General features: G+C 45.0%; 1 protein-coding gene across 1 annotated transcript; it reads left to right on the forward strand.

Annotated features, from left to right (window-relative positions):
• The first annotated feature begins 2,319 nt into the window (after nt 1–2,319).
• On the forward strand, nt 2,320–27,462 carry Dcaf7 (DDB1 and CUL4 associated factor 7). Its single transcript, XM_027427843.2, has 7 exons — nt 2,320–2,680; nt 13,680–13,838; nt 14,431–14,542; nt 15,026–15,144; nt 19,192–19,401; nt 21,184–21,301; nt 22,674–27,462. Exons 1-7 carry the CDS (start codon nt 2,543–2,545, stop codon nt 22,844–22,846), a joined length of 1,029 nt encoding a protein of 342 aa, XP_027283644.1. The 5' UTR covers nt 2,320–2,542; the 3' UTR covers nt 22,847–27,462.
• The last annotated feature ends 393 nt before the right edge of the window (nt 27,463–27,855 follow it).

Consider the following 27,855-nt stretch of genomic DNA (forward strand, 5'->3'; position numbering starts at 1 on the left):
GAAAGAAAAAGAAAAATTCCTACAGTAATAGTATACATTTGTAATCCTGGCACTGAGACAGGAGGATTCCTGGGATTTGCTGGCCAGCCATTCTAGCCTAATTGGTGAATTCCAGACCAATGAGAGACCCTGTTTCAAAAGAGGTGGGTGGCATTCCTGAGGAGCACCACGCTTGTCCTCTAGCATACACAGATATGTACAGATGCACACACATGTATTTACACACAAATTAAAGAAAAGTAGCTCATGCCTGTAAAGCCAGCACTTGAGAAGCTGAGGCAGAACAACCATGAGAACAGGAACCAGAACAACATGACAAGATAATCCAGCCATCCAGAAAAATAACCAATGCAATTGCAGATGTTAGCAAGTACCTCTCATTAATAACCGTATATGTGCATAGCCTGAACTCACCAGCAAAGATTTAAAAACCAAGTTCCAACTATGTGTTGTCTCCAAAAGACACACTTTACTGACAAAGACACCTACGGACTGGTAGTCAAAGGATGGAAGTCAGTCTGTGAAGCAAATGATCACATTCTACATGTATAGTCAGAAAGCAAAAAGGGATGGCTGCCCACAGCCAGAGCTTGCTCCTTCTTCTTCAGTCTGGAAGCCCAGCCATGGAATGGAGTCGCCCACGGTTAAGGTGAGTCCTCCCACCTCCGTGAACCCTCACAAGCATTGAAACTTGTCTCCTAGGTGATTCTGGAGTCTCTCCTAAATAGAAAGGGAGTGATCCCTACTAAATTCACCCTACACAGTCATTATTAACACTCTGCAAAATCGGAAATGATGTAATCAATAGAAAACTATGAGCCAAATTCAGAAATGATGTAACCAATAGAAAGCCAAATTTTTTTTTTTCCGAGACAGGGTTTCTCTGTGGCTTTGGAGGCTGTCCTGGAACTGGCTCTTGTAGACCAGGCTGGTCTCAAACTCACAGAGATCCACCTGCCTCTGCCTCCCTAGTGCTGGGATTAAAGGTGTGCGCCACCAACGCCCGGCCCAAATTTCTTGATAAGTATTATTTTGTCGTTGCTGGATGGTGGTGGGACACAGCTTTAATCACCAGTACTCTGGAGGCAGGAGCAGGTGGATCTCTGAGTTTAAGACAAGCATGGTCCACAGAGCAAGTTCCAGGACAGCCGTACTACACAGTGAATCCCTGTCTCAAAAAACCAAGAATAAATAAAAATAGAAGCATGCACAGTAGACTTGTTCACACAGGTGAACATGACCAAAAGATAGTTGCTAAATGTATACCATTGACCCTCAAGGATTCCAGTGTCTGTGTTAACATCACTTTCGTTAAATACTGTACTTTATGGGCTGGAGAGATGGTACAACCCTGGAGAGCCCTGGCTGTTCTTGGAGAGACCCGGGTTGGATTCCAGGCTCTCACACGGTGTCTCACAACCATCTGTAACTCTGCCTCTTCTGACCTCTGTGGGCACCTGTACACATGTGGTACACTTACAAACACTCAGGCACACACAAATACACATATTTTTAAACTGTGTTTGATTATATTGCCTAACAATTCGATACAACCTCTTTCAATATCATTGAAAGCATTTAAATTTTTATAACGATGTATCTAGATCCAGGCTTTTGTACATTTCAAATTCATGGCACATAGACTTTTAAGGTTGGGTTAGCATTTGGCTTTTGAACACCCCCGGAGCGAGGAAGGAAATCAATCCTAGAATTCGGGAGTCTTTCTAGTGTCTATAGGACAGCGCAGGAAAGCCTCGATCAAGCTGACCTGGCCCTGAATGTCTCTCTCGGGCCTGTAAGAAAACTGTTTAAAGTGGCCTTGGGCCTGGAGAGGGTCCCAGTTTGGCACAGGCTGCAGGACCGCCGGATTTAGTGCCATGCAATAAACGCAGGAGTCTTCCATTAAGGTAATTTGACACGTTACTTGAAGCGGAGAGAGACATTCAGAACAGCAGCAACAGTGGAAAAGTGACAGGCTTCACTCTTAGGACCCTTGGCCTAGAACTTGAAGGCGCGCAGAAGGGTACACTTGCCCCCAGGCCACCCACGCCCCCATTCACCCGCACTGCGCCGTTATCCGTCTGACTGACATCTTGGCTAGCCAATGATCTTTGGGACTTTAAAAGAGCCCGCCTCTTGGAGTTGGGCGGGGCGAATCAGCAGAATGACAAACATTTCCGCCAATGGTGAGGAGGACGCGGGTTGCTAAGGCTGTATTGACCAATAAGAAGAAAGAACAGTTTGGAAAGGACATACCCGGCAGCCAACGCTCGTCGTCGCTACGGAATCGCGTGGCTTCCGTTCCGAGAGGGCGGGCCGGCATCGCAAACGGAAGGTGGTAGTCGCTGCCGGAGCTTGTTTGAAACTGGTGGTCGGGCCGGGCGGAGTGTGTGTGTAGCGGAGGACCCGCCGGAGGGCTAGGCCGTTCCTGAGCGCCCCGGTCCCGCCGCCTCTCGGACCCGCTGACCCCAGCCGGGCTCCCCGCCCGTCCCGTGCCCCAGCCCGCCGCCTCTCCGGCCGGCTCTGCGGCCCAGCCGCCACCATGTCCCTGCACGGCAAACGGAAGGAGATCTACAAATATGAAGCGCCCTGGACTGTCTACGCCATGAACTGGAGCGTGCGGCCCGACAAGCGCTTTCGCCTGGCGCTGGGCAGCTTCGTGGAGGAGTACAACAACAAGGTGCGTCGTGCAGAGGCTCGGCTTCTCCTGGCGGGGAGTGCTCGAGGTGGGCGGCAGCCCCAGATCCCGCAGCTGCCCCGCCAACTTGCCTTCATAGCAAGGGGGAGGTTCCTCCGTGTGGCCCTGCTGGTGAGGGTGTTAACTTTGACAGCCGGGGAAACTGAGGACAGTGTCGTGGCATGCCTGGGACGTAGTGTTTTGTTTTGGTTTTTTTGTTTTGTTTTGTTTTGTTTTGGTGGCAGTAGCGGGTTTCAAACCGGAGTTGAAGCCTCGTCCTGTGCCGCCTCTCCCATCTCCCCCACTTCTGCCGCAGTGCTTCTGTTGCTAGGCGGGGGGCGGGAGAGAGGCAGTGGAGGAAGATGCGGGCGCTTGGATTGGTGGTCGTGCATTCCTGGCCACGCGAGATTTCTGTTAGGGCTATTTATTGCAAGATCTTCCCCATCTCAGGTATTTCTCATGGATACAGAGCCCTAATGCTAGGTTGTCATTGGTCATTGGTTTTGCTTCCCGATGTCCACCCCCCACACACACACCCAGTCTATCCTTGGAAACCTTGGTCTGTAGCATTATCCCGCCATTATTTCTGAATAGAGGAAGATGACATCTGACCTTTTCTTTTCGTGGTTCCTTTCACGTTGATTTGCAGCATTGCTGGACATCCGTCACTCCATCAAAACGCTGGTACAGGAGAGAGCTCTTAAGCTAATACTTCGGGATATAGTTTTGAAAGTGTTGAGAAGAATCCCCCCCCATCTCTTGACTTAATTCTTTTGGTTTAATTAGAGTTTAAAAAGGAAAAAGAAAAAAAAAAAAGAATGACAAGAGATCAGAGCTACTGCAAGCTTTGACCAGTGGTGTTTAAAGCCAGTACTCTGCTTCCTCCTGGGATCATCAGACTGCAGACAAGTGACCAGATGTTAGGAGGAGTGAAGAAGTAGGTGGTCTAGGATTTCGCTAGACCACCTTGCATAGACCAATTTTATTATTTCTAGCCCACAGTGATACAGGAAAGGGATTCGGTTTTAAATGTGAAGATTCAGGTGAAAAGGTTTGAACATTTTATGTTTGTAGTATTTTAGGAGCGCATGTGTTTCTCTGGGTAAGGGTCCTCATTTCTTTCGTCCTCTTTGAGAAATGGGTGAAAGGGATTGTCTTTCATTGCCAATACTTCACACATACACAGTAGTTTACAGTCCCAGAGAGTATGCACTGATCACCCCGTTCCTAAACAAGAACCTATTTCTTTTCTCTGATGGCTCTTTCTCCCACAGTGGCAGGAAAACTGGGGCTGCCTTTCAGGGTCCAGGTGTGGGTAGTGTTAGTAAGTTTAAGACCACTAGAAAAAAGCTGTTGTTTAAGAATTTGTGTAAGAAATAAATGTAAAATGTGTCCATCAAAGGACCATAGTTGTTTTTTTTTTTTTCACACACACACAAATTAATTTTTTTTCCCTTTAAATTCTTCCAGAGTCTTTTATCTAAAAGAGGAGACATTGACTACCTGCAGAGGCCAGAAGAGGGTGTCACAGTCCCCCAGAGCTGGAGTTACAGGCTGTTGTAAGCCACCCAGTGTGAGTGCTGGGAACCGAACTAAGTCCTCTGCATGAGCAGTGAATGATCTTGTCTCCAGCACCTCGATTTAAAACTATGAACATGCCCAATGCCTTCTGAGGAGCAAATATGTAATATAAAGTAACCCTCAAGCTGGGCCTGGTGGCTTTTATTTGTAATTCCAGCACTTGAAAGGTTGAGGAAGGAGGATTTTTGTAATTTTGAGGTTAGTCTGGGCTACATAGTGAGCTCCCAACCAATCTGAGTTACAAAGTAAGACCTTATCTCAAACAAAAAAATAAAATCTGACTCAGAAACGTGCTCTTTACTTTCATCATTTCTGTGAATAATGCACATTATATGTTATTCATATCTTGTGGCATTATTGTTTTTGAGGCACAGTCTCATGTAATCCAAGCAGACTTTGAACTCCTTATCTACCTGCCTCCACCTCCCAAGTGCAGGAAATTATCTATAGATGTCACCATGTCCAGCTACCTTGTGAGTTTTGTTTTTCTAAAAGGAAAGTGCCATATCTCCTTCCTTGTTTGTTAACATAAGCTCCTTGAAAAAAAAATCTATTCCATTTCAGGGTACACAGTGCTCATGTGGAGCACAACAGCGGAAATGTATAAGTGTGAAATAAACATCCATGTTATTCAAATCAATTGGAGTCATTAGATCACTGTCTTAGGGTTCTATTGCTGTGAAGAGACACCATGACCACAGCAACGCTTATAAAGGAACACATTTAATGGGGTGGCTTACAGTTCAGAGGTTCAGTCCATTTTCATCATGGTGGGACATAGTAGCATGCAGGCAGATGTGGTGTTGGGAGAAGGAGCTAAGAGTTTTACATCTTGATTTGCTGACAACAGGAAGTGAACTGAGACACTGGGCATGGCTTGGGCATATATAAGACCTCAAAGCCTGATTCCACAGTGACACACTTCCAACAAGGTCACAACTCCTAATAGTACCACTCCTTAGGAGCTTATGAGGGCCAATTACAGTCAAATTACCACAATAACTTTCCTATGACTGCAGATAGAACCAAAATCAGCTGCTCATGAGGCCCTGGGTTCAATCCCCAGCATAAGAACAAAAAGTTTCCTAACTAAATCAGTGATTGATTGCCTCATTTTAACACAGAAAGAAACTGAGGCACAGAGGACAACTTACGTAAAGCCACACAACCTGGCAAATGGCAGGATTGTGAGTGTCATGTTGGGGGGTTCGGCTAAGAGATGGCCCTGTTTAGAGCTCTTGTAGAGAACTGGGTTAATTTCCAGCACCCACATAGTGGCTCATAACCAGTTCCAGGGGAACCAACAGGCATGCATGAGGTACACATACATACATACATACATACATACATACATACATACATACATACATGCAAAACATTCATGCACATAAAGAAATCTAATAAAACTTTTGTTTAAAAGACAACTACATGGCAGACACAAGCACAATCAAAAGTTTAAAAATCAATCTTTAAAAAGCTAGGCCGGGTGTTGGTGGCGCACGCCTTTAATCCCAGCAGAGGGAGGCAGAGGCAGGTGGATCTCTGAGTTTGAGGCCAGCCTGGTCTACAGAGCGAGTTCCAGGGCAGCCAAGGTTACACAAAGAAACCCTGTCTTGAAAGCAAACAAACCCAAATAATAAATAAAATAAAAATGAGAAAAAGATAAGCCAAGAGCGGTAACACACGCCTGTGCCCCCAGGAGGTCCCACCTTAGAGGCCAGCCTGGGGTATACAGACAAGATTTGTTTGTGTTTTTTAAAGTGCCCATCGTGCTTTTTCAGTGAATAAAAAGGATCCTGCTCTGTAGCTCTCCTCTTTAGGGCTCTGTTTCAGTGCTGGAGAAGTGTTGTGATGAGTGATTGCAGAAGGCACTGAAGGTAGGAATGGAAGAGGTGTGACAGGCGACTGCAGCGAAGGGCCGGCTGTCGGCATGATAACGTGGACAGAATCCTTTTTTCCCAGCGTTCCCCAAGTATGTAAGGAAGGGCAGTGGGATACAGATTCTAGGAAGGGGATAAGAAGGGTATCTGCCTATGGCTACAGATGCCAAACTCAAAGGATTTGTAGTTCTCCAAAATAGGATTTTGTTGGACAAAGAAAAAGAAAATCCGTCTTTTGGGACAAGGAGAGGGAGCACAGGTTGGAGGAGTACTTAGTCATGTAAAGCAAGGGAAGCAAGAGGTCAAGTTTAGCCTGGGCTACAGACTGAATTTAAGGCTAGCCTGGTAACTCAGTGAGACCCTGTCTTAAAAGGTAGAAAGACCGGAGGATGTAGCTGAGTGGATAGAGTTTCTGACTAGTATGTGTGATTCCCTGGATTCAACCTCCTGTGCTAGAAAAAAAAAAAGAAAGAAAAGAAATTGCATTGAAGAAGATATGAGAAAGGAGGCCTGCGTCATTGGAGAAAAGCTCCCACAAAAAAAGAGACAAAACCCCCAGGTTTGTAGTTACAAGAATTGAGGGAAAGGGTTGACACGATGAGTTCAGATCTCAACCACTAATATAAAACAATGTAAAATAAAGCATTGTTTTTCCTGTAGAATTAGCAAGAAAGTTATTCTTATTTTTAGTGTTTCAGAGGTGTGAGGGGATTGACATTCATTTACTGTTAATAAAAGTATAAATGGAAGCAACATTTAAATTTTCTTTTTTAATTAATTATCATTATAAAGAAGGTTTTGTTGTGACATTTTCATATTATATTTTGTTCTTTTCTGTCCCTCCTCCTCCCCTTCCTTGTGTCCCCTCTTTCTTACTGGTCCCCTCTTCTCCACTCCTGCTTTCATATCACATATACTCCCTTTCCCTGTCTTGCTCCCCTTCCTCCTTTTAGACTCCTTCCTGTCGTCTCCGAGTCCCTTTTCTACCTTTGTATCATATATGTACAGATGTGTGTATGTTATCTATATAAATTTTAATGTAGATATCACATATGGGAGAAATCATTTGTCTTTCTGAGTCTGGTGTGTTTCTTCTAACATGATGATGATACCGGGTTCCACCCATTTTCCTGCAAATTTCATTTTTTCTTACAGTTGAATACAGTTCCATTGTGTTTACACTACATTTTCTTTATCTGGTCACCTGTTGATAGGCCTCTAGTTTGACTCCGTACCTTTGCTGTTGTGAATAGTACAGCAATATTTGCAGATGTTCAAGTGTCTCTGTGGTGTGCTGGCTAAGAATCCTTCTGGTACATACCCAGGAGTGGATTATATGGTATTTCTATTTTTAGGGCTTTATTCCTCCCCTTGCTCTCACTGTGTAGTCCAGGGTGGCCTTGAACTAGGAGTGATTCTCCTGCCTCAGTTTTCCAAGTGCTAGAATTACGGGTCTGAGCCACCATGCCCAGTTTGTTTTTTAGCTTTTTGAAGACCTTCCCTCCATATTGATTTTCACACGGGGACCACACCAGTTTACATTCCCAGAAGCCGTGTGCAATGGCTCCTCTGTTTCCACACCCTGGCCTGTAGTTGTTACCATTCTGACTGGGGTGAGATGGAATCTGTAAGCAGTTTTCATTTGTATATGCAAGTATCTGTAGGCCTTTTATTGTTTTTATTTTGAAAACTGCCACTTGAGTTATTTTCCCATTTGTTGATATGATTTAGAGGTTTTGGTTTTTGATTTTCAGAGTCCTCTATAGCTCCTGTTAGATGTGTAGTTAGCAGGCACCTGTTCTGTAGGCGTCCTCTTCATGCCACTGATGGTTTCCTTTGCTCTACAGAAGCATTGTAATTCCGTAAAACCTCATTTCTCAATTTAGGGTTATTTCCTATGCTGTTGCAGTCCTTTTCAGAAAGTTCTTATTCATACTTATATCTTTCTTAAAGGTTTTTATTATTGTTGTTTTTGTTTGTGGGGGTAGTTTTGAGACAGGGTTTCTCTGTGTAGCTTTAGCTGTCCTGGCACTCGCTCTGTAGACCAGGCTGGCCTTGAACTCAGAGATCCACTTGCCTTTGCCTCCCAGGTGCTGAGATTAAAGTTGTGTACAAACATGTCCAGCTAGGTTTTCATTTTGTGTAAGGTTTCATGTAGCTTAGACTAGCCTTAAATGTCTCATCCCCCTGTCTCCACCTCAGTACTGGGATCACTTCCATTCCCAGCACACACACACACACACACACACACACACACACACACACACACACACACACACACACTCTCTCTCTCTCTCTCTCTCTCTCTCTCTCTCTCTCTCTCTCTCTCTCTCTGGCTTTTTGTTTGTTTTGTTTTTTGTATTTTTGACAAGGCCTTAGCTGTAGTCCAGGCTTGCCTTAAACTCTTCGTTCTTCTGCCTTAACCTTATCCTCACTCCCATCCCCTTGCTGGGATTATAGGCATATCCTGTTCCAGCAGCCAGAAACAACCCTTCTGAAGATGGTAGAATTGAAAATGTGAAACTGGGGAGGTGGCTTGGTTGGTAGGCTGCTTTCTGCACCAGCATGAAGACTTGAGTTCAAATCCCCCCAGAAGCCCCGAAGCCCAAGAGAGACAGGAAGACTCTTGGGACTTGTTGGCCAGCAAGTGCATTCCAGGTTTAATGAGAGACCTTGTCTCAAAACATAAGATAGAGAATGAGTGAGGAACACACTTTATGTTAACATCTGGCTTGTACATGCATGCACATAACACATGAACATGTACATACACACAAAGATTTTAAAATGTGATAGAGCAATTACACTTATAGGAATCTATCCAATAAAAGCATATACACACACACACACACACACACACACACACACACACACACACACACTGAATTAAATAAGGATATTTATTGTCATGCTGTTAAAAAAAAATGGACTATAACCAAATAAATGAACAGTTAAATAAATTGTGGTGTGCTTACCACATTCTGCTGTAGAAGAAGAGATGGAACTATTTGTATTGACTTGAAGATATTCAAAGCAAGTTGTGAAATAAATTTTGTGGAACAAGTCTATGTTTTGGGTTTTTTGTTTGCTTTTGTTATAAAGAACCTAGTACACACACATCCAACACACATAAATACATGGAAAATACTTAGATATGTAGAAAGCAGTCATTGTAGAACGTAGTAAGAATTTGCCCACATTAGTCAGTACAAGAAGTTTGGCACTAGAGAGTTCTTGCAGTGGTTGGTTATCAGCTCTCTTTCTTAAAGAGAAACTTATATGAAACTGTGTGTGTCCATGCCATTGGATGCCAAAGATTATAGACAAGTGGCTTCCCCAGTTGTTCTTCATCTTATTTTTTGGGAGAGGAGCTTGAACCTGGAGCTTGAATTAAGCTAGACTGGCTGAGCAACAAGTCCTAAGGATCCTCTTGCCTCCACCTCCCCAGAGCTGAGTGTGTGCCCACACCAGGCTTTAACATGGGTTCTGGGGATTATCCTCAGGTTCTCATGCTGGTGAGACAAGTATTTTACTGACCGAGCCATATCTCCTACCCACAGACTTTTACCCTAAAACATGTGAAGCTAGTTTGGTTCAATTCTGTCCTCAAGAGACTCTCACTATTTTTATTACTAGCATGATTGAATGTTCTTCAATCGAAAGAAACAGGAATCTACTTAAGACAGTTTTTAGGGGTGGGAGCTGGAGAGGTGGCTCAGTGCTTAAAAGCACTGGCTGCTCTTACAGAGGACCTGGGTTCAGTTCCCAGCACCCACATGGCAGCTCACAGCCACCTGTAACTTCACTGCCAGGGGGTCTTATGGTCCTCTTTGGGCATCCTCATGCAGCATGCATGCAAATGGTGCAGGGACACACATGCAAACAAAACATCCACACACTTAAATCCACACACTTAAGATGGGGGAGGGGGTGGAGTAGCTGGAGGATTCATTCAGAATAGTTGGAGATCTGCTTTTTGGGGGGAGGGGTTGTTTTGCTTTGGGTGGTTTTTGGTTGGTTGGTTTTTTGAGATGGTTTCTCGTTGTAGCTTTGGCTGCCCTGGAACTTGCTCTGTAGACCAGTCTGGCCTCGAACTCACAGAGATCTGCCTGCTTCTGCCTCCCGAGTGCTGGGATTAAAGGTGTCTGAGTTGGAGTTGAGATCTGAAAGGCTGAGTCTTAGGCCTCTGGGGGACAGATCAGGCGCTGGGAATGTGTTCTCACACCCTGCCCCTCACAAAGCACGTCTCATTTAAATCTCATGTCTTGCAACCCCTCCAGTCTGCTCAGTCTGTGTGCTGGCTTTTCCTGCATCTCCATGCGGTGTGGGTCTGGCCTTTCCCATTTTCCCCAAATTCCCAGAAGTGTGTTTGGTTGGTGTGGCAGAGTAGCACAGTGGCTGTACTTGGACCACTGGGTGCTCTGGCAGTTAGATGTGTGTGTTTCATTACCACAGATTCTTATCCCACGCCTCTGGATGTTGCCTAGGCAACTGAGGTGTTTTTTAAAGTTCTCAGGAGATTGCAAACAGCTGATCCAAGGAGAGAATGGAGTCCAGCTGAGGTCATGGGTGCTTACAAAATGGAGTCTGAGGCAGGTAGATATTCGCCCAACAGGATCGCTATTTGGGGCCTCTGTCTTCCCAGTTGTCTCTATCTGCACTATCCTAGTATAAACTGGAACTTTTCTTTAAAATTTAGCGGTGAAAAGAGAGAAAAAAAAATTTAGCCGTGAGGATATAGCTCAATGGCAGAACACTTTTTATAGGGATTTGGGGGTACCAGAAATAATGACAACAGAATCCAAACATGGGGAATATTAGAAATAGGTACAAGAAAGCCAAATTAGGAGACAGTAGCAGGCTGTACAAGAAGAAAAACACAAGCCTCGTCTTTTAAGACATTTACTACACAAAACAGTAATGTCTGTCTCATGAGGCACTATGGGATTAGCTGTCAAATGTGTGGTATTGGTAAGCATTGAAAGATACAGGACAAGGAAAACTGCCGGTGTTTTGTGGAGGAAGTAAGATAAAATGTTGAAGCTCATACATTGGGAAAGGCAGTTTACACACAATTATTATGGTAGGTAGCATGAACATCTCAAAGACTCTACAGGTTGGAAAACAAGATTAACAATAGTACGTGTTATGGCCAAGGGCCTGCAGCTAGTGAATGGTAGAGTCCTAGAAGCCTGATACTGCTGATGTGTAATATTAGGCATGGAAAGGGTGTAGCAAATTTTACAAGTGTGAAAAGATGTGTAAGGAAAGGAAGAGGGTGAAAAAGGTCATCAAGTGAGGAAAATGGAAGCTAAGGTAGCTTAGCATTGGGTGGCATAGGGCCTAGAGTGTTGGGTCTAGAGGAAAGTGGTCACAGAATCTGGTATTTGAGGTTTGGGAAAATGTCTCATGATTTGAAAGGCAATTTTTGGGAGTGTAGCCACCACTGCCCCACCTTTTTTTCCAGTTTCACTTTTTTTAAAGCAAATTATTTATTATGTATACAGTCTTCTGTCTGCACACCAGAAGAGGGCGCCAGATCTCATTACAGATCATTACTATCACCATGTAGTTTTGGAAATTGAACTCAGGACCTCTGGAAAAGCAGGCAGTGCTCTTAACCTCTGAGCCATCTTTCCAGCTCTCCGGTTTCACTTTAAGGTGTTATCTGCCTTTCCATGTTTTTCCTCTTAAACCTGGCAGGAAGACTGCTTAGATGTAAGGGCACCTCCTCACCCATCCAAACTGAATTTGAGGGTTGGAGAGTTGCCTGTGAGTGTTTCCGAGCACAGGGTTCTGTCTCCTTTTGCATCCATTCTCATGATCTCCCTACACATTTATAGACCCTGCGCTTATAGGCTGAATTCCAAAAAATCCATCGATGACTAAGTGTATAGGTACACATAGAAAAATCCTTACAAATGTACCAAAACCACTGATGACTAATGCACCAAAGTTAGAGATCTAAGATTAATATACAAAATAAACCATTTCTATATAATAGCAGTGAACAGTTGAAAATGTAATTTTAAAACCATGCTAGGTAGTATAAGGGAAAATTCAGTTAAAACCCTAAAAAAATATATTTCTAGTAACATACAATTATATAGAAATTATTAATGAGGGCTGGAGAGATGGCTCAGAGGTTAAGAGCACTGACTGCTCTTCCAGAGGAACTGAGTTCAATTCCCAGCAACTACATAGTGGCTCACAACCATCTGTAATGAGATCTGGTGCCCTCTTCTGACCTGCAGGGATGCATGCAGGCATAATAGTATACACATAATAAATAAATAAATAAATCTTAAAAAAAAAGGAAATAATTAATGAAAGAGTTGAAATGAAAGAGTGTACATGCAAAACTTTAAAAGCATTGCTGAACAAGATAAAGGTGACCTAAACGAGTAAACTCAAGTTGGCAGTTCTTCCCACACTGACGCACAGATTCAAGACAATTTTAGTCAGAACCTCATCAGGCTTTCTGTACAGTTTAAAGAGCTCTTTAAAATTCATACAGAAAGGTGGGCCTGGCAGTGGTGGTGCACACCTTTGATCCCAGCATGCAGGAGGCAGAGACAGACAGATCTCTGTGAGTTTGAGGCCAACCTGGTCTATAGAACTAGTTCTAGGACAGCCAGACTGTTACACAGAGAAACCCTGTCTTGAAAAACCAAAAGAGGACCTGTGAAAATTCATACAGAAAAGCAATAGCATAGAAGAGCAGAAATTGTATCAAAAGTATACAAAGAACTAAAACTCAATGAGAAAACAACTCGACCCAATAAAAAGTAGAGCAAACCCTTGGAAGGTGGAGATGACCCCTGCCTGCATAGTGAGCTTGAAGGTAGCACAGACTACGTGAAGATCTGTCTCAAAAAAAACCTTTTTAAGTAGAGTGAAAATACTCTTTACAGCAATATTATGCCAAATATGTGTCGTTAATTTGTTAAAAAACAAAACATAGAATGGAGCTGGGCATGGTGTCACATGCTTTTAATACAGGCACTCGGGAGGCAGAGGCAGGAGAATTTCTGTGCACTCGAAAGCAACCTGGTCTGTGTATGAAGGCCTTGATTCACAAAGCCAAAGGGGGAGCTGGGAATGTAACTCAGTTGGTAAGATCCTAGCATACATGAAGCTCAGTTGGTAAGAGCCTAGCATACATGAAGCCCTGGTTCAGTTCCCAGTATTTCATTAAACAGGCTATGATTGTACATTCCTGTAATCCCAGCACTTGGGAAGAGAGAGACAGGAAAATCAGATTGCCTGGGGGTTAGTTCAGGACTTGGAAAGAAGAAAACCTGTATTCAGATTTTCTCTGTCTTTTTCTGCTTTGCAGTGTTGGCTGCCCTGAACCCTGTGCTGCTTGTGTTTTCATCTCGAGTTGGGATCATCAGTCTAGGATCCTCTCACTGTAATAACTTGACTGCACTTCAGTGTAGTCCAGTGTTAAGACTTATGCCACTGACCAGGAATCTGATGTGTTTGATACTGCTGAAGAAAAACAAGTGCTCACATGGTTCAATTTTGGTGTGTTGCAGGTTCAGCTTGTTGGTTTAGATGAAGAGAGTTCAGAGTTTATTTGCCGAAACACCTTTGACCACCCATACCCCACCACAAAGCTCATGTGGATTCCTGACACAAAAGGCGTCTATCCAGACCTTCTGGCGACAAGTGGTGACTATCTCCGTGTGTGGAGGGTAAGCAGGTGCTCTAGTAGCAGACAGCTGCATTGTGGGGTCCTGAAGAGATGCAGACTGGTAGTGTCATTGCAGCGTGGAGGAAACAAAGGACGTGTGTCTGGACTGATCTTGTCTTAGCGCAGTGGGTTTTCTAGGAAATGTAGCCCAGGTGCTATAGAGTCTTGCTGCTGGCCTCAGTCAACCTGGTGTGATGGGGGACAGTCTTCTGTGAGGCAGAGAACACTGGGATCTCTTACTCCATTGATAGTCAAGATACTTTTGAGTAAATAAATCCCAGGCTGTTGATTATAGTGTGTTGAGTGCATGGATCTTCCCTTTCAAGCTGAGCTCAGCACAGGATATCCCCTGTGCTTGGGAGTCTAGGGCCCGCAGACAGGCTGCTAAGAGCATCAGACAAAGGCATGGGTGCAAACCTGGAGAGAAATCTAGGTAAAAGGGCAAGTTTTGAAGTCCCAATTCAGGAATTCCTTTGGGTTTTATTACCCTTTATCATAAAAATATCTTCTCCCCTTGTCTTAGATTTACTAGACAGGACTTTAAGGGGGTGTGCGTGTAGATAGGCTAATGTCTCAAATTGTTGTCCCTTCAGGTTGGTGAAACAGAGACCAGGCTGGAGTGCTTGCTGAACAATAACAAGAACTCAGACTTCTGTGCTCCCCTCACCTCCTTTGACTGGAACGAGGTGGATCCTTATCTTTTAGGTGAGGGCTTTGAATTCCAATTTGAAGAAAATGAAGATACATTTCCTCAAATTCTGCCAGGGTCTGTTTTTATCCGGAGGTGGAGGTGGGGATTGGGGCACACACTTTGTCCTAGAACAGCCAAGGGAAACAGGCTAAATATGGAAAGTGGTTATTCCAGATTTCTTATAGGGAGCTCATCTTTCCCGTGTGTATATCACATCTCTCCAGCTTAAGTCTAAGGTCTTGCAGGTGTGATGCTACACACCTATGATACCAGCACTTGGGAGGTGCAGGCTGGAGGATCTTGAGTTCAAGGTCGGCTTGAACTATATCAGAGTATTCTGTTTCAAGAAATTCTTCTCCCCACCCCACAAAAAACAAGTCAGTTCTCAGGAAGTGCTGTGGCCTGTTGTCCCCTGGGCCAAGCATAGGGATCAGAGTGAGAGGGGAGTCTTCATGGAACCTCACCTCATCAGCTCTGACTTGCTCCGGTGTCTGCAGGTACCTCAAGCATTGACACAACCTGCACCATCTGGGGACTAGAGACCGGGCAGGTGCTGGGACGAGTGAATCTCGTGTCTGGCCATGTGAAGACCCAGCTAATTGCCCATGACAAAGAGGTAATGATGCTTTCCCTTGCCTCCTTTTTTTGCAGGTGCTTTCTGTACCTGCAGGTGAGAGGCTGTCCTGTTCTCTCACTGTTCTGCAGGTTACGTAGTTCACAGTGTTGGCATGTGCCTTGACTAAGTTGAAAGCTAATGTGTTAAAACAGAAAACAACACTTATAAATGAATGTACCTTTTATTTTTATTTTTTTGTTTGTTATGTTTTTATTTTATTTTACTTTGGTTTTTCAAGACAGGGTTTCTCCATGGCTTTGGAGGCTGTCCTGGAACTAGCTCTTGTAGACCAGGCTGGTCTCAAACTCACAGAGATCTGCCTGCCTCTGCCTCCCGAGTGCTGGGATTAAAGGCGTGTGCCACCAACACCCAGCTGAATGCACCTTTTAAAATGTTTTATTTATGACAATTATTCTGAGAGAGAGAAAGTGTGTATGCATGTGCAGGCATATGTGTACCGCGGTGCGTGTGTGGAGAACAGAGAACAACTTTTGGAGTCAGCTGCCCCCTTCTGCTGTGAGTTCCCAGGACTGAGCTCAGTTGGAGTCAGCTGCCCTCTTCTGCTGTGGGTTTCCAGGACTGAGCTCAGGTTGTCAAGTTTGCAGAGCAAGTGCTTTTAACCTGTGGCTGACCTACCTCACCGGTCCAAATGCATCGTTAAACAAAACTAACCTACAATCTTCATTTTCCTTTCATACTAGAGGTTGCTGGGGGTACTTTTTTTAATTGATTATTTCAGAATCTCACATCATGCGCCTTGATTGAACTCACTTCCTAGTCTTCCCATGTCCATCCCCTTCTACTGACCCCACCCCCCAAACAATTAAAAGAACAAGTCTATTTTGTGTTGTCCATGTATTCACTGGAATGTGGTTAAATTCCTACCAGCCAGCCCCCCTGCATCCACCGCCAAAAGCCATCATCTGGGGAGAGCCATGTGGTGGCCAGAGCCAGTGAGGCTAGCTCCCCACACACACACACACACACACGCACACACACACCACACACACCACCACCCATGACAGCAGTTCTGGGATTGGTAGGGACGGGGCCAGAGGTTGCTGGTTTTTTTGTTTGTTTGTTTGTTTTTTAATGAAGTCTCTTATATACATCCTAGAAACTGATATGGTTAAAGAATAATTTTAGAGTAACACTTCTCAGCCGGGCGTTGGTGGCCACAAGCCTTTAATCCCAGCACTCGGGAGGCAGAGGCAGGCGGATCTCTGTGAGTTTGAGGCCAGCCTGGTCTCCAGAGTGAGTGCCAGGATAGGCTCCAAAGCTACACAGAGAAACCCTGTCTCGAAAAACCAAAAAAAAAAAAAAAAAAAAGAAAGAAAGAGTAACACTTCTCTCTAAACATGATAGCTTCTTAGAGATAGTGGGAAACGGAAGGGGGAATTTCATGACAGACAATCCTAATTAACTGTTTTTCTCTAAAACCGTTCTGTGAACTCTGGTATGTTTACTTGATCTTTTTACTTTCAGTCCTATTTGGAGGCAAATGTACCTTGTTGATGTTGTTTCTTCTGATGGGGTACCCTCTGGTGGTTTGGGGAAATAGGCAAAACTCTGCTCCCACAGAACCTCTGACCTTCTCTTGTTTCATTTTATGCCCCTTTACCTGCACAGCAAGTGGTATCAGGATTTGTATAAGAAAAAAGATGCTTTAAGGTCATCAACAGAGTGGTGCCAGGTTACCATTCTAAGTAGTTAATCTTTGGTGTTGCACTCCAAGAGTAGGATCTGTAGATAAAGGAATTTGGCTCTGCTAGAGCCAACCCAAAAGTGTGAACTACTCCAAGTGTCTGAGAATATAGCTTGGTGATTGAGTGCTTGCCTACCATCCATGAGGCCCTGGTTTCAACCCCCGTTCTGAGAACAGGGGTCTTGCAAGAATAAACCTAAGTGGTTTAAACCAAGAGAATGCTTATACGTGAAGGAATTGAGAAGGTAGTAGCAGGGGATGCCCACTACCTATAGGCTGAAGGCTATGACTCCCAGAGTCTGGGTTTACCTGGCAGAGATGCTTCTGAACAGAGAGAGGAAGGGTAAGTACTCAGCTGCTGCTTGTGACACAGTTTCCCACTTTGGATTCCTTTGGCTGAACTATCCAGAAACAGCCAGCAAACCTGGGACTCAGCCAAACCTGGCCTATAGGAAACAGGTCTCATTCAATACAGAGAAGAACAGGAGGGCCTGGAATGAATCAGAGCAAGTGACAAACTAGAAAGAAGGAGCCTGCAGCCTGCAGTGGCAGCTCTGCCTTAGGGAAAGCCGGGCGGGGGGGGGGGGTGTAAATGGATGCCTGGCAGATGTAGCCAGAGGAGGGTTTAATACATTGGGAGTGGCCACTTCTCTCTTTCCGGATGAGCTGAACAGGTGGGGCACGGACAAAGGAGCAGATACTTAAGCTGAGAGAGCTTTGTGCTCTGAGCCACACTGGTGGGGGAATTACCCAGAACCAACAGGAAAACAGATGTCAAACACAAAGCACACTCTTAATAGGATCTTGGCTAGTAATGACAGCTGACATCGAGGTGGAGGAATAAAAAGAATTTCTTACAAAAAAATATTGGGTCTGGAGCTGGAAAGATGGCTCAGTGGTTAAGAGCACCCACTGCTCTTTTGGAGAACCCAGATTCAATTCCAGCACCCACATGCAGTCCATAACCATCTGTATCTCTAGTTTCAGGGTGTCTGTCTGGCATCCACAGGTACTGGCTACTCATGTAGGGTACATACGTACAAACAGTCAAAACACTCATACAGATAAAATAAAAATCTTTAAAAACAAAAAAAAAGTAGGTCCTCTAGACACTCTGGATACTGAGGAGCAAACACTGCTAATAGATGCCTATCTATTTCTAAACCCCCTTTTCTCTAACTATGAAGAAATACTTCTCTATGGTTCATAAGGACCCATGTCTGCACTCCTATCACTTGAGTGGTAGATGCAGGAAGATCAAGAGTCCTGGGTCATCTTCTGCTACATAGCAAGTTTAGTGCTAACCTGGGCTACATGAGACCCTGTCTTAAAACAACAGGAAAGAAAAGAGTGATTAAAAGGGGACCCTGGGTGCCTATAACTCTAGCCTTTAGGAGGTAAAGATGGAGCAGTACTTTCACTTCCCAGGTACGAACTGTTCATCACCACTAGACTCGTAAGGCACTCATCCAAAAGGTGAACAGAGGTGTCTGCAAGTCTTTTCAAGATTTAATGTATATGGGTGTTTTGCCTACATGTATGTCCTTGCACCACATGTGTGCACAGTACGAAGGCCAGAAGGGAGTGTCAGATCCTCCGGAAAACTAGGGTTACAGATTACTCTTAGCTGAACCTGGATCTTCTGCAAGAGCAACAAGTACTCTTAACTACCAAGCCGTCTCTCCAGCTCTCAGATGCCCTTTTAAAAAACACAGAAACAGAAGTCGTGATTACCTTTTTCTTACAAAAGGATCTCAGGTCTCAGGCTTATAGCGGACCCAGCTCGGCAGAGAATCATGATGTGGTTTGTCATGAACCTGCATCTGATTGCATGTAAGTGAAACCACTAAAGCCCAGAAAATAACTGCCTTAGGCTTGGAACACTGGGTCTTTGTTCAGACTAAGGTATTCTCTGCCAGTCAGCTGGGTGGGGAGTTTTTGCTTTATTTATCACCAGGTTTTAAGAGAGAGAGTAGAAGCCAGGCATGGGAAGAAGTCGGCCAGCACCTGTGATAAAGTGATCTTTATTCTCGCCAGGCGGTGGTGGCACACACCTTTAATCCCAGCACTCGGAGGCAGAGGCAGGCGGATCTCTGTGAGTTCAAGACCAGCCTGGTCTACAAGAGCTAGTTCCAAGACAGCCTCCAAAGCCACAGAGAAACCCTGTCTCAAAAAACCAAAAAAAAAAAAAAAAAAAAAATGATCTTGATTCTCTGAGAAGCCACTAACTTTTCCTGCTATTCTGTTCTGTCATGAGTTGGGGTTCATGTGAACTGGAAGTAACAGGTTTCCATCCTGTGGGAAAAGGTGGCTGATGTGAACTGGACATTTCTTACCAATAGGTCTATGATATTGCGTTCAGCCGAGCTGGAGGTGGCAGGGACATGTTCGCCTCTGTGGGTGCGGATGGCTCTGTGAGGATGTTTGACCTCCGTCATCTGGAGCACAGCACCATCATTTACGAAGACCCTCAGCATCACCCACTGCTTCGCCTCTGCTGGAACAAGCAGGACCCTAACTACCTTGCCACGATGGCCATGGATGGAATGGAGGTAAACCCCGTTGTCATGTGAGCTTTCTGCCCTGGCTGGTCCCGTGGCCCTTGAGCCCCAAATGAACACACAAGACTTATATTAATTATGAAACTGTTGGCCGATGACCAGGGCTTCTTTTTTTTTTTTTTTAAGATTTATTTATTTATCATGTATACAGTGCATGCCAGAAGAAGGCACCAGATCTCATAATGGATGGTTGTGAGCCACCATGTGGTTGCTGGGAATTGAACTCTGGACCTCTGGAAGAACAGAGTGCTCTTAACCCCTGAGCCATCTCTCCAGCCCAGACTAGGGCTTCTTATCAGATAGCTCTGTCTTAATTATTAACCCATTTCTATCAATCCGTGTCTTGCCACAAGGCTGTGGCTTACCCAGTAATGACCAGCATGGTGTCACTCCTCTGGCAGCATCTTGACTCTGGCCTCCTACACTTTCCAGAATTTGTCTCCTAGCCCCACCTATTTTCCTGCCTGGCCAATCAATGTTTTATTCATCAACCAATAAGAGAAACATATAAACAATAGCATCTCCTATCACCCCATACGTCTGCCTGTCCCTTGTCCAATCTGCCTTGTGTATTTACAAGAGTAGCTCTCGGATGGTGGCGGTTTTGTGCTCAGTTGATCTTTGGAAATACCTGGAAACATTTTTGGTTGTCAGAAGAGGAAGCAAAGAGTATTTTTGGCATCAAGTGGGCAATGATCAGGGAGGCTGCTAATGACCCTGCAATGCACAGACAGTTCCCAACAGTGTCAGTCTACTAAAAATGCCAAAAGGGCCTAGACTGAGGACCCTGGTCAACAAAAAGGACTGTGCTCAGCTTCTCCCCACTTTGGTGAAACAGAGTTTCTGTAGCTCAGGCTAGCTTGGAGCTTACTGTGTATCCTAGGCTAGCCACAAACTCACTGCAGTTGCACTGCTTTTGTGTTAAGGATTTCTGATACAGTGGGGATGTAGCTTAGCAGGAGAGTACTTGTCTAGTATGCTCAAGGCTCTGAGGTCGATCCCCAGTACAAAAAAATCACACCCTTGCATACACACACACCAGTAAACTTTCAATGGGCATGGTGGTGGCACACCTTTAATCCCAGCACTTGGGAGACAGAGACAGAAGGATATCTGTGAGTTCAAGGCGAGCCTGTTTTACATAGATTTCTAGGGCTACATTGAAAAGCATTTTCTTAAAAAATAAAATAATTTCTGATAAAGTAAAGCTAAGACAAGTAGAACAGCGATGGTGGCTACAGCAGGGACTCAGTGTAGGTACACAGAGTCACCATGAATACAGTGGGCACTCAGGGCAGGTACAGAGTCACCATTTGTTTGTTTGTTTGTTTTTCAAGACAGGGTTTCTCTGTGTAACAGTCCTGGCTGTCCTGGAACTCACTTTGTAGACCAGGCTGGCCTCGAACTCACAGAGTTCTGTGAGTTCTGCCTGTCTCTGCCTCTCCAGTGCTGGGATTAAAGGTGTGTGCCACCATCGTGTCTTCTTACAGGCACTTAACAAAGGTGTGTGTGTATCATCCAAACTCACAGTGCCTATTCCTGCTTCCCCTTCTTATTAGTCTAAAGGCCCAGGGTCTCAACACAGAGACTACACTACATGTGTTTGTTCATTGTTTTCTTTCTTTCTCCATCCTAGGAAACCCTTTCTTTCGTATTCTTCAAGTCCACAAACAAAAAGATTATGCTTAAAACTTTGTTTGTGAGATAGTGTTGTTTGTTTGTTTTTCCTGCCACACTCTGCAATTATTGGGCCTTTTTCTTACATTTCTGCAGGTGGTGATCCTGGATGTTCGAGTTCCCTGCACACCTGTCGCCAGGCTAAACAACCACCGAGCATGTGTCAATGGCATCGCTTGGGCCCCACATTCATCCTGCCACATCTGCACTGCAGGTAACCACGATGGGAGGGAGGATCAGAGAGTGAAGATCCATTCTTGGCTCCCTATGAGTCAAATCCTTGCTGTTTCCAAGGAGACTTTTGTGAAAGTGGAGTAGTCCACATTCCAGATGATCTTGTGTATTTAGTTGGTCTCAGATCATCTTTTATTGACTAATGACATTGTATCAGATACAGACCCGTGCATATATTCCTATAGGGGAGTATGTGCTGTTCCCCAGGAGTCTGGGTTCTTACAAGAAGAAGCATCCCTCTTGGCTGTAACAGGATCTTTGGCACTACCAGGAATCATCTCCCTTGGGTCTTGGGTCTTGTACCTTCACATAGCCTTACCTACAGTTCTCATTTTAGTATTTTTCTCAAAGAGGGTGCCACCATAGCTAGAAAACACATTAATTGGCAGTGGTTCGATTTGTTGTTGTTGTTGTTGCTGTTTATTTTTGATGGTGTTAAGGATTCAACCAAGGATATTAAACATGATAGGCCCTGAGCTATATCCTCAGTCCCCTGTTGCTGGGACTACAGGCCTAGGTGGAATTTCTTTTAATGGTGCATGTCTGTATAGCAATTTGTGTCAGTCATCTGTACAGCTTGTTGAAGTGTAAGTATACATAAAAGGGAAGCAGTCATCAGAGAAGCGTCTTCATTCACGTAAGTGTTTTTAGTGGCTGACAGTGATATCATATTGTAGGATCATTGCATCCTGTGTCCTCTCCTGATTCTCGACTCCAATGTTCTGATCTAATTCTCTAATACTGGAGCAGTGGGTGGGTGGAGCTTAAGGACCTGGATATGAGTCCTGACCCTGCCACTCACTGGCTACATGGCATGATGGGGCAAGTGTAACATTGCTAAATCTTGGTTTCCTCATCTCTAAAATAAAACTCCCTCACAAAGTTTTGGTGAGCAAATGTTTTACAAATTATGATTGACCCTCCAGTTGCAAGATTGTTACCACATTGTGGGCTGGAGAGATGGCTCAGAGGTTAAGAGCACTGGCTGATCCTCCAGAGAACCTGAGTTCAATTCCCAGCAACCACATGGTGGCTCACAACCATCTATAATGAGATCTGGTGCCCTCTTCTGGCCTGCAGGGGTGCATGCAGGCAGAACACTGTAGATCCTATAATTAAAATCTTTAAGCTGGGCATTGGTGGTGCACACCTTTAATCCCAGCACTCGGGAGGCAGAGGCAGGCGGATCTTTGTGAATTTGAGGCCAGCCTGGTCTACAGTGCGAGTGCCAGGATAGGCTCCAAAGCTACACAGAGAAACTCTGTCTCTAAAAACCAAAAAAAAAAAAAAAAAAAACAAAGGTTGTTACTCCATTGTCTGAGCTATGACATTCTTGCTTGTTTTTTCCCCAGCGGATGACCATCAGGCTCTCATCTGGGACATCCAACAGATGCCTCGGGCCATCGAGGACCCTATCCTGGCCTACACAGCTGAAGGAGAGATCAACAATGTGCAGTGGGCCTCAACTCAGCCTGACTGGATTGCCATCTGCTATAACAACTGCCTGGAGATACTCCGTGTGTAGTCTTGGCGGCACCTCACCTACCAGGCCAGGGCTTGTGTGTTTCAGCCTCTGCCCCTTTCCCTCCCCACGTAAGAAGAACATGTTTCCAGTGGCCAGTATGTCTATTGTTGCTTTACACCCACTGTGTCCAGAAGCTGCTGTAGGAGTCCAGGCCGGTTGCCCCTCGCTATCTGTGCAGGACTGTGCTGTGTGGTGCACCGCAAGCCCAGGGCTGGGTTTTGCAATTTCTCTCCTTTCCTCTTCTTTGCTTCTTCAATTAAACATTTCTGTATATCTGTTTGTCAGCTGTTGTGTTCATGAACAGTATAAGCACTGGCTCTGTCTGTGTCCCTTGCCCCGTGTCTGTGTTTACTGCCTGAGGCAGTAGTCCGTGTCTTGTCCCCATCCGTGTCCATGCTAGCACTTAAGTGGGAACAAATGCCAATTTCAAATTGTCTTTCCTCCTCCTGGTATCAGTGTCTTAACAAACCTCAACTTTGTATATTTTTATCTATCAGGCTGATTTTTTTATGAAAAGAATTTACTTTTCCTGGTTTCTTGGTTTCACAGTCCTCCCTCTTGGTACCTTCCTCTCCTCTCTCAGTGCCTGCAGTGGCACTGGACCCCGGGCCCCAAGAGCAGTTTGCCTTCCTGAGGCACTGCCTGCGTGGCACACCTGACCGGGAGTTCAGAACTGCGAGGTGCTCTAGAGGCTTCTGACTCACACCTTTCTCAGTCTGGGTCTCTTGAAGGCCTGGCAGGCCCAGGACAGACATAGGAAACCTCCTGTTCCACCCTCAAGTTCCTCTCTCTGGCTTCACTAATGAGGACCCTGTGGAGCAGACATAAGCAGTTGACTAGGGGCCAGGCTGAGGGAGAACGCTTCAGGAAAGCTGTATGTTGTGTTTCCAGTACCTGGTTTCAGAATCTATTTTTCCATTTTAGAACTTGAATGGTAGGCAAGAAAGATCTCTAAGCTAAGCTTTGGCATCTCTGTTGAGTTTCTTCTGCCTGGTGGGATACTGGCCCATCCCTGGATGAGAGACTCCTGACCCTAAACAAGATCTTGAGGTTGAGATAGACGGACAATTCTCATAAAGGATGGACTGATCAGTTGTGGTGATCCCAGGGCCAGCCAGCTAAGATTGTCTACCCCTGGGCACTGGCCCTCACCTCAGTCTAGGTTCTGAGCAGTATTGGACTTGGTAGCCTACAGTTGGCCATGCTGACTTTCAGGCCTCAGGTGACTGTTTCCGTTACATGAATGGGTTCCATGGAGGGGACTTGTATGGTTCTGATTTTAGATGAGTCCCTGGCAGTGTAGGACATGCTCTGGGGAGAGTTTGCCTGGCTCATTTTCTGCTGAGCTACCTGAAGGTTTCTTAGATTCTGTGACATGAGGAGAGTAGTAGGCCTGAAATCTGATGGGTTTGCCCCTTAGCTGTCATTGCTGGAGAAGTAAATGTAAACTCATTGTTTTGACACCTGGACTCTCTGGCTGAGTCTTGGCTCGCTTCCTACAGCTGGTGCAGCTGTATGCCGAAAGTCATAGATTGCTCACTGCAAAGAGGTTCGTCCCAAAGGAAAGGCATTTTCAGTCAGGGTTTTTCCCCCGAGGCCTTTGTGGTTTGTCATTCTGATTTCTGGTCTCTGGCTGGCCATCTGCTTGAGATTAATGTTCTTGTGCTAGCATGTCCCTTTCCCTACCCTATATCATTTGCAGGTAGAGAGCACGATTTGTGGTTACCTCTGCTTTTAGTGGTGTGTGCTAGCTAGCACAGGGTCTTTGAGGGTAGCATGCAAAGCTGTAAGAGCCCCCAGTTTCTTCCTGTGCTGAGTCTGCAGTGGAAGTCAGAGTGGTAGTGGGGCTGGCTGGGAAGGGCCTCTGTGTTCTGGGTGGACTTTAACCAGGGCTAAATGATGAGATTTGTCAACTGGAACTTGAAAACAAAGTTTTTAAAAAGTAAATAGTAGTTGCTAGAATAAACTTGTATGAGGTGCTTTGGAAACCAACCACCTGTGAGGATTTTTCCTTGCTCTGTGGATGCTTGTCATCGTTCTTTAGCCTGCTTTCCCTGCCCTCCATTTGGTCCAGGTAAGACTCTTGCCGTCTCCATCTTCAAATACGCATGCACCCACAGTTGCAGGACCACGTTTTGAAGTGCCAGCTTTCTCACCTTCCCTTTCGAGCATGGATTGGTGGCCCTGTGACTGAAGAAGAGATTTCTGTAGCCTTGAGATACAGAAAGTCACTTAGTCTGCCATGCTACCAGAAGCACAGGGCTATTACAGTTTGGAGAGCTGGTCTTTGTCTAAGTTTGCCAGGTCTTAGACTGACAGGGAGGTGGGTGGGGGCCTCCAGACCCGTTCTGCTCCAGGTTCTGGTATAGCTTCGGTGCTGTTTGGACTTGGCTTTGGCATGCTAAGCTGGAGGCTCTGGCTGTGCTTCCGTGTGGAAGTTGCATGCTCAGTCAGATTAGCAGAGAGCTGAGCTGCTGAATGGGTCTGAGGCCTTCATGGACTTGAGCTTTTCCACATAGGAGATTGGATCGCTCTCCTGGCCTGCAAGGTTAGGGCTTGAAGAGTGATGACACCTGACAACTGGGTGATAATTTTCTATCAAAATCAGAATTGGGTACAATTCTGGCTACAATAACTGGCTGCAATTCGGGAAGAACAGGAAAAAAAAATCAGAATCCTACAGTGTTTTAATTGTTACAGTTGAAATTTGATATTTTAGGGTGTAGGAGAAAATCACTTCTACGGATCAGAAGAAATACTGGAAAACACAGGGCCTGAGGGGAGGAACATTGAGAGTGTCTCTCTCATAGCTATGAAGTAAGCCTGTACCTCAGCCTAGGTTGGCCTTCCAGTGCCATTAATCAAACATGTGTGTCACTGGGTGACTAGGAATGGCTAGGAATGGGGTGACAGCTGGGGCAGAGAGCACCTTCCTACAGCAAGGCTGCTATAGGTGATGTCTGGTGGTTAAATCTAAGTATTGGGTGTCCCATGACAGTACATGATGATACTGTTTTTGTTTTATTTTGTTTGAGACGGGGTCTTGCACTGTAGGCCAGGCTGTCCTTGCACTTAGAATCCTCTTACTTCAGTCTCCCTGGGTGCTGGGATCACAGGCATGTGCCACTATCCCCAGCGTCCATGGTTCTTCTTGTAGATCCCCTCTTCCTTTATCTTCCCTTTGCCTTTTCATCTTTCATTGTGTGTGTGTGGAGGGGGGTCAAATGCAGACCCTCACACATGCTAGGCAAGTGTTCCACAATTGAATTACACCCCTAGCACCTCCTCTGTCATTTTCCTTTTCTTCTCCTATTGCCTTTCCTCTGTAGAATGTTCTCCCAGATGTATCCTGAGCCCTAGATTCCTAGGCTGTAAGGACATGTAAGGACTCTGGAGTTTACCAAGCATGGGTGAACAGTCCAGAACTTCCCCTAGCTGCCCCATTTTGAAAATATGGCAGTTCCTTCAATTGCCTGGCTTAGGATAAAGAGTACAGTTGCTGTAGAGGCCTCAAAGCGCATGTTTCCTTTAGAGCCTGTGTCAGGATGAGGAAGGTGGGGCATGCTTGGCATTTAGCTTGCATTTTCTGAGAGGAGAGCTGACCTGAGCAATGTCACTATGAACCCTGAGCCAGGCTTTCTCAGAGTTGTCCTCTCTGCTCTCGTGAGGCCATAGCTGAGTGTCCCACCCAGCTACATCCTCTCTTCCTCCCATACTGTCATTGCTGCTAATGGTCAGATTGTCAAGCATGTGGCATTATGGGATAGACAAGCTTCTTGGGCTGCTGTCTGAATGTTACTTTTTAAATATGGAAACATGCAGGATGTCTTCTCCAAGAGGCTTGAACTAATGTGCCAGCCAGAAACAATAAGCTAAGGGAAGTTTGAACTCCAGAAGAAAGATGTTGACAGTCTGGAAAATGTGTGAGCACCCACCTTTGGGACAACTCAGTGAAGCTGAATTGTGCTATCGACTATTGAAAGAAATGTTCTCACCTTGGGCTGATTGTGCTGTACAATGTGTTAGAAAACTGTTGACCTGAAGCTTTGAATTGCTTTAGTAAAATGAGTCACTTGCTTTGGTCCCGTGTGTTTTATTACCCCTCTGTCAGTGACTTTCCCTGCCCCACCCTGAGTGTGAATTATAGCATGATTGTACAAACCTCTGTAGAAAATGGAGATTTCTTGTTCTACAAAATGTTAAGCTCTAACTGATCCATTTCTGTGCCCTTTAGCCTATGTGTATGAACTTACTTTCTTAAATATTTAAACTTCCCTTCTGTTCTAAAGCTTTTGTGCCATCCCTTGTTCAGGTGGAGAGGAAGCTGCCCCTTTGCAGAACTGTACTGTAACCATTTCTCCTTTATAAATATTATTTTCACATGGCTGATTGTATACAGGGCTTGTAATAATTTTAACACTGTGCTGTGAAAGAGCTTAGGATTCTCCACCAGAGGCGACTTGAGAAGCACCCGAGAGTGGAGTGTTCTTTCTGTGACTTTACTTCTTCCTACGTACATTAAGTCTATTCGTTCTGTTTCAGCCTCCTGTATAAGAAGTACCGTATTTTCTGCCCATCATACTTTGTAATAAAACTTGAACATGTATAGACTGAAATTCTTCTTGTGATGAATTCACTTCTTCCCAGTTTGTTCTTGTGGTCATGTTTTGGAGTTTACTTCAGTTCAACACAGTGCTCTGATGGCCCAGCTCTGTACCTTGTGTCTCCTCTTTGTTCACTCACTTCTTAATCAGCTAAGGCAACATGGACACCTACTCCACACCAAGGGCCATGACCCTGAGATTGCTTAGGGTTATGCCAGAGGGATATCCACAAATCTGTAGTGTTCTGCAGTAATGGGGCTGTGTTTAGGAGCCCTGAGGACACACCTGTCAGGGTGAGAGCCAGAGTGGGACAGGAACATGTCACAAGATGAAGGATGTCTGATCTGGGTTTTGAAGATTTAAGTAGTACTGGAGTTGTCTGAGAATGGGGAATGCCATTTAAGG

This window comes from Cricetulus griseus, chromosome 7, assembly GCF_003668045.3.
Source record: "Cricetulus griseus strain 17A/GY chromosome 7, alternate assembly CriGri-PICRH-1.0, whole genome shotgun sequence".
Taxonomy (NCBI): Eukaryota; Metazoa; Chordata; class Mammalia; order Rodentia; family Cricetidae; genus Cricetulus; species Cricetulus griseus.

Bases quoted from the DNA above. Each gene is read 5' to 3' on its own strand.
- Dcaf7 (XM_027427843.2), top strand. From the start codon at position 2,543: ATGTCCCTGCACGGCAAACGGAAGGAGATCTACAAATATGAAGCGCCC. The intron at 2,681-13,679 runs GTGCGTCGTGCA...GGTGTGTTGCAG, and splicing joins TGGAGGAGTACAACAACAAG to GTTCAGCTTGTTGGTTTAGA. The intron at 14,543-15,025 runs GTGAGGGCTTTG...CGGTGTCTGCAG, and splicing joins GGTGGATCCTTATCTTTTAG to GTACCTCAAGCATTGACACA.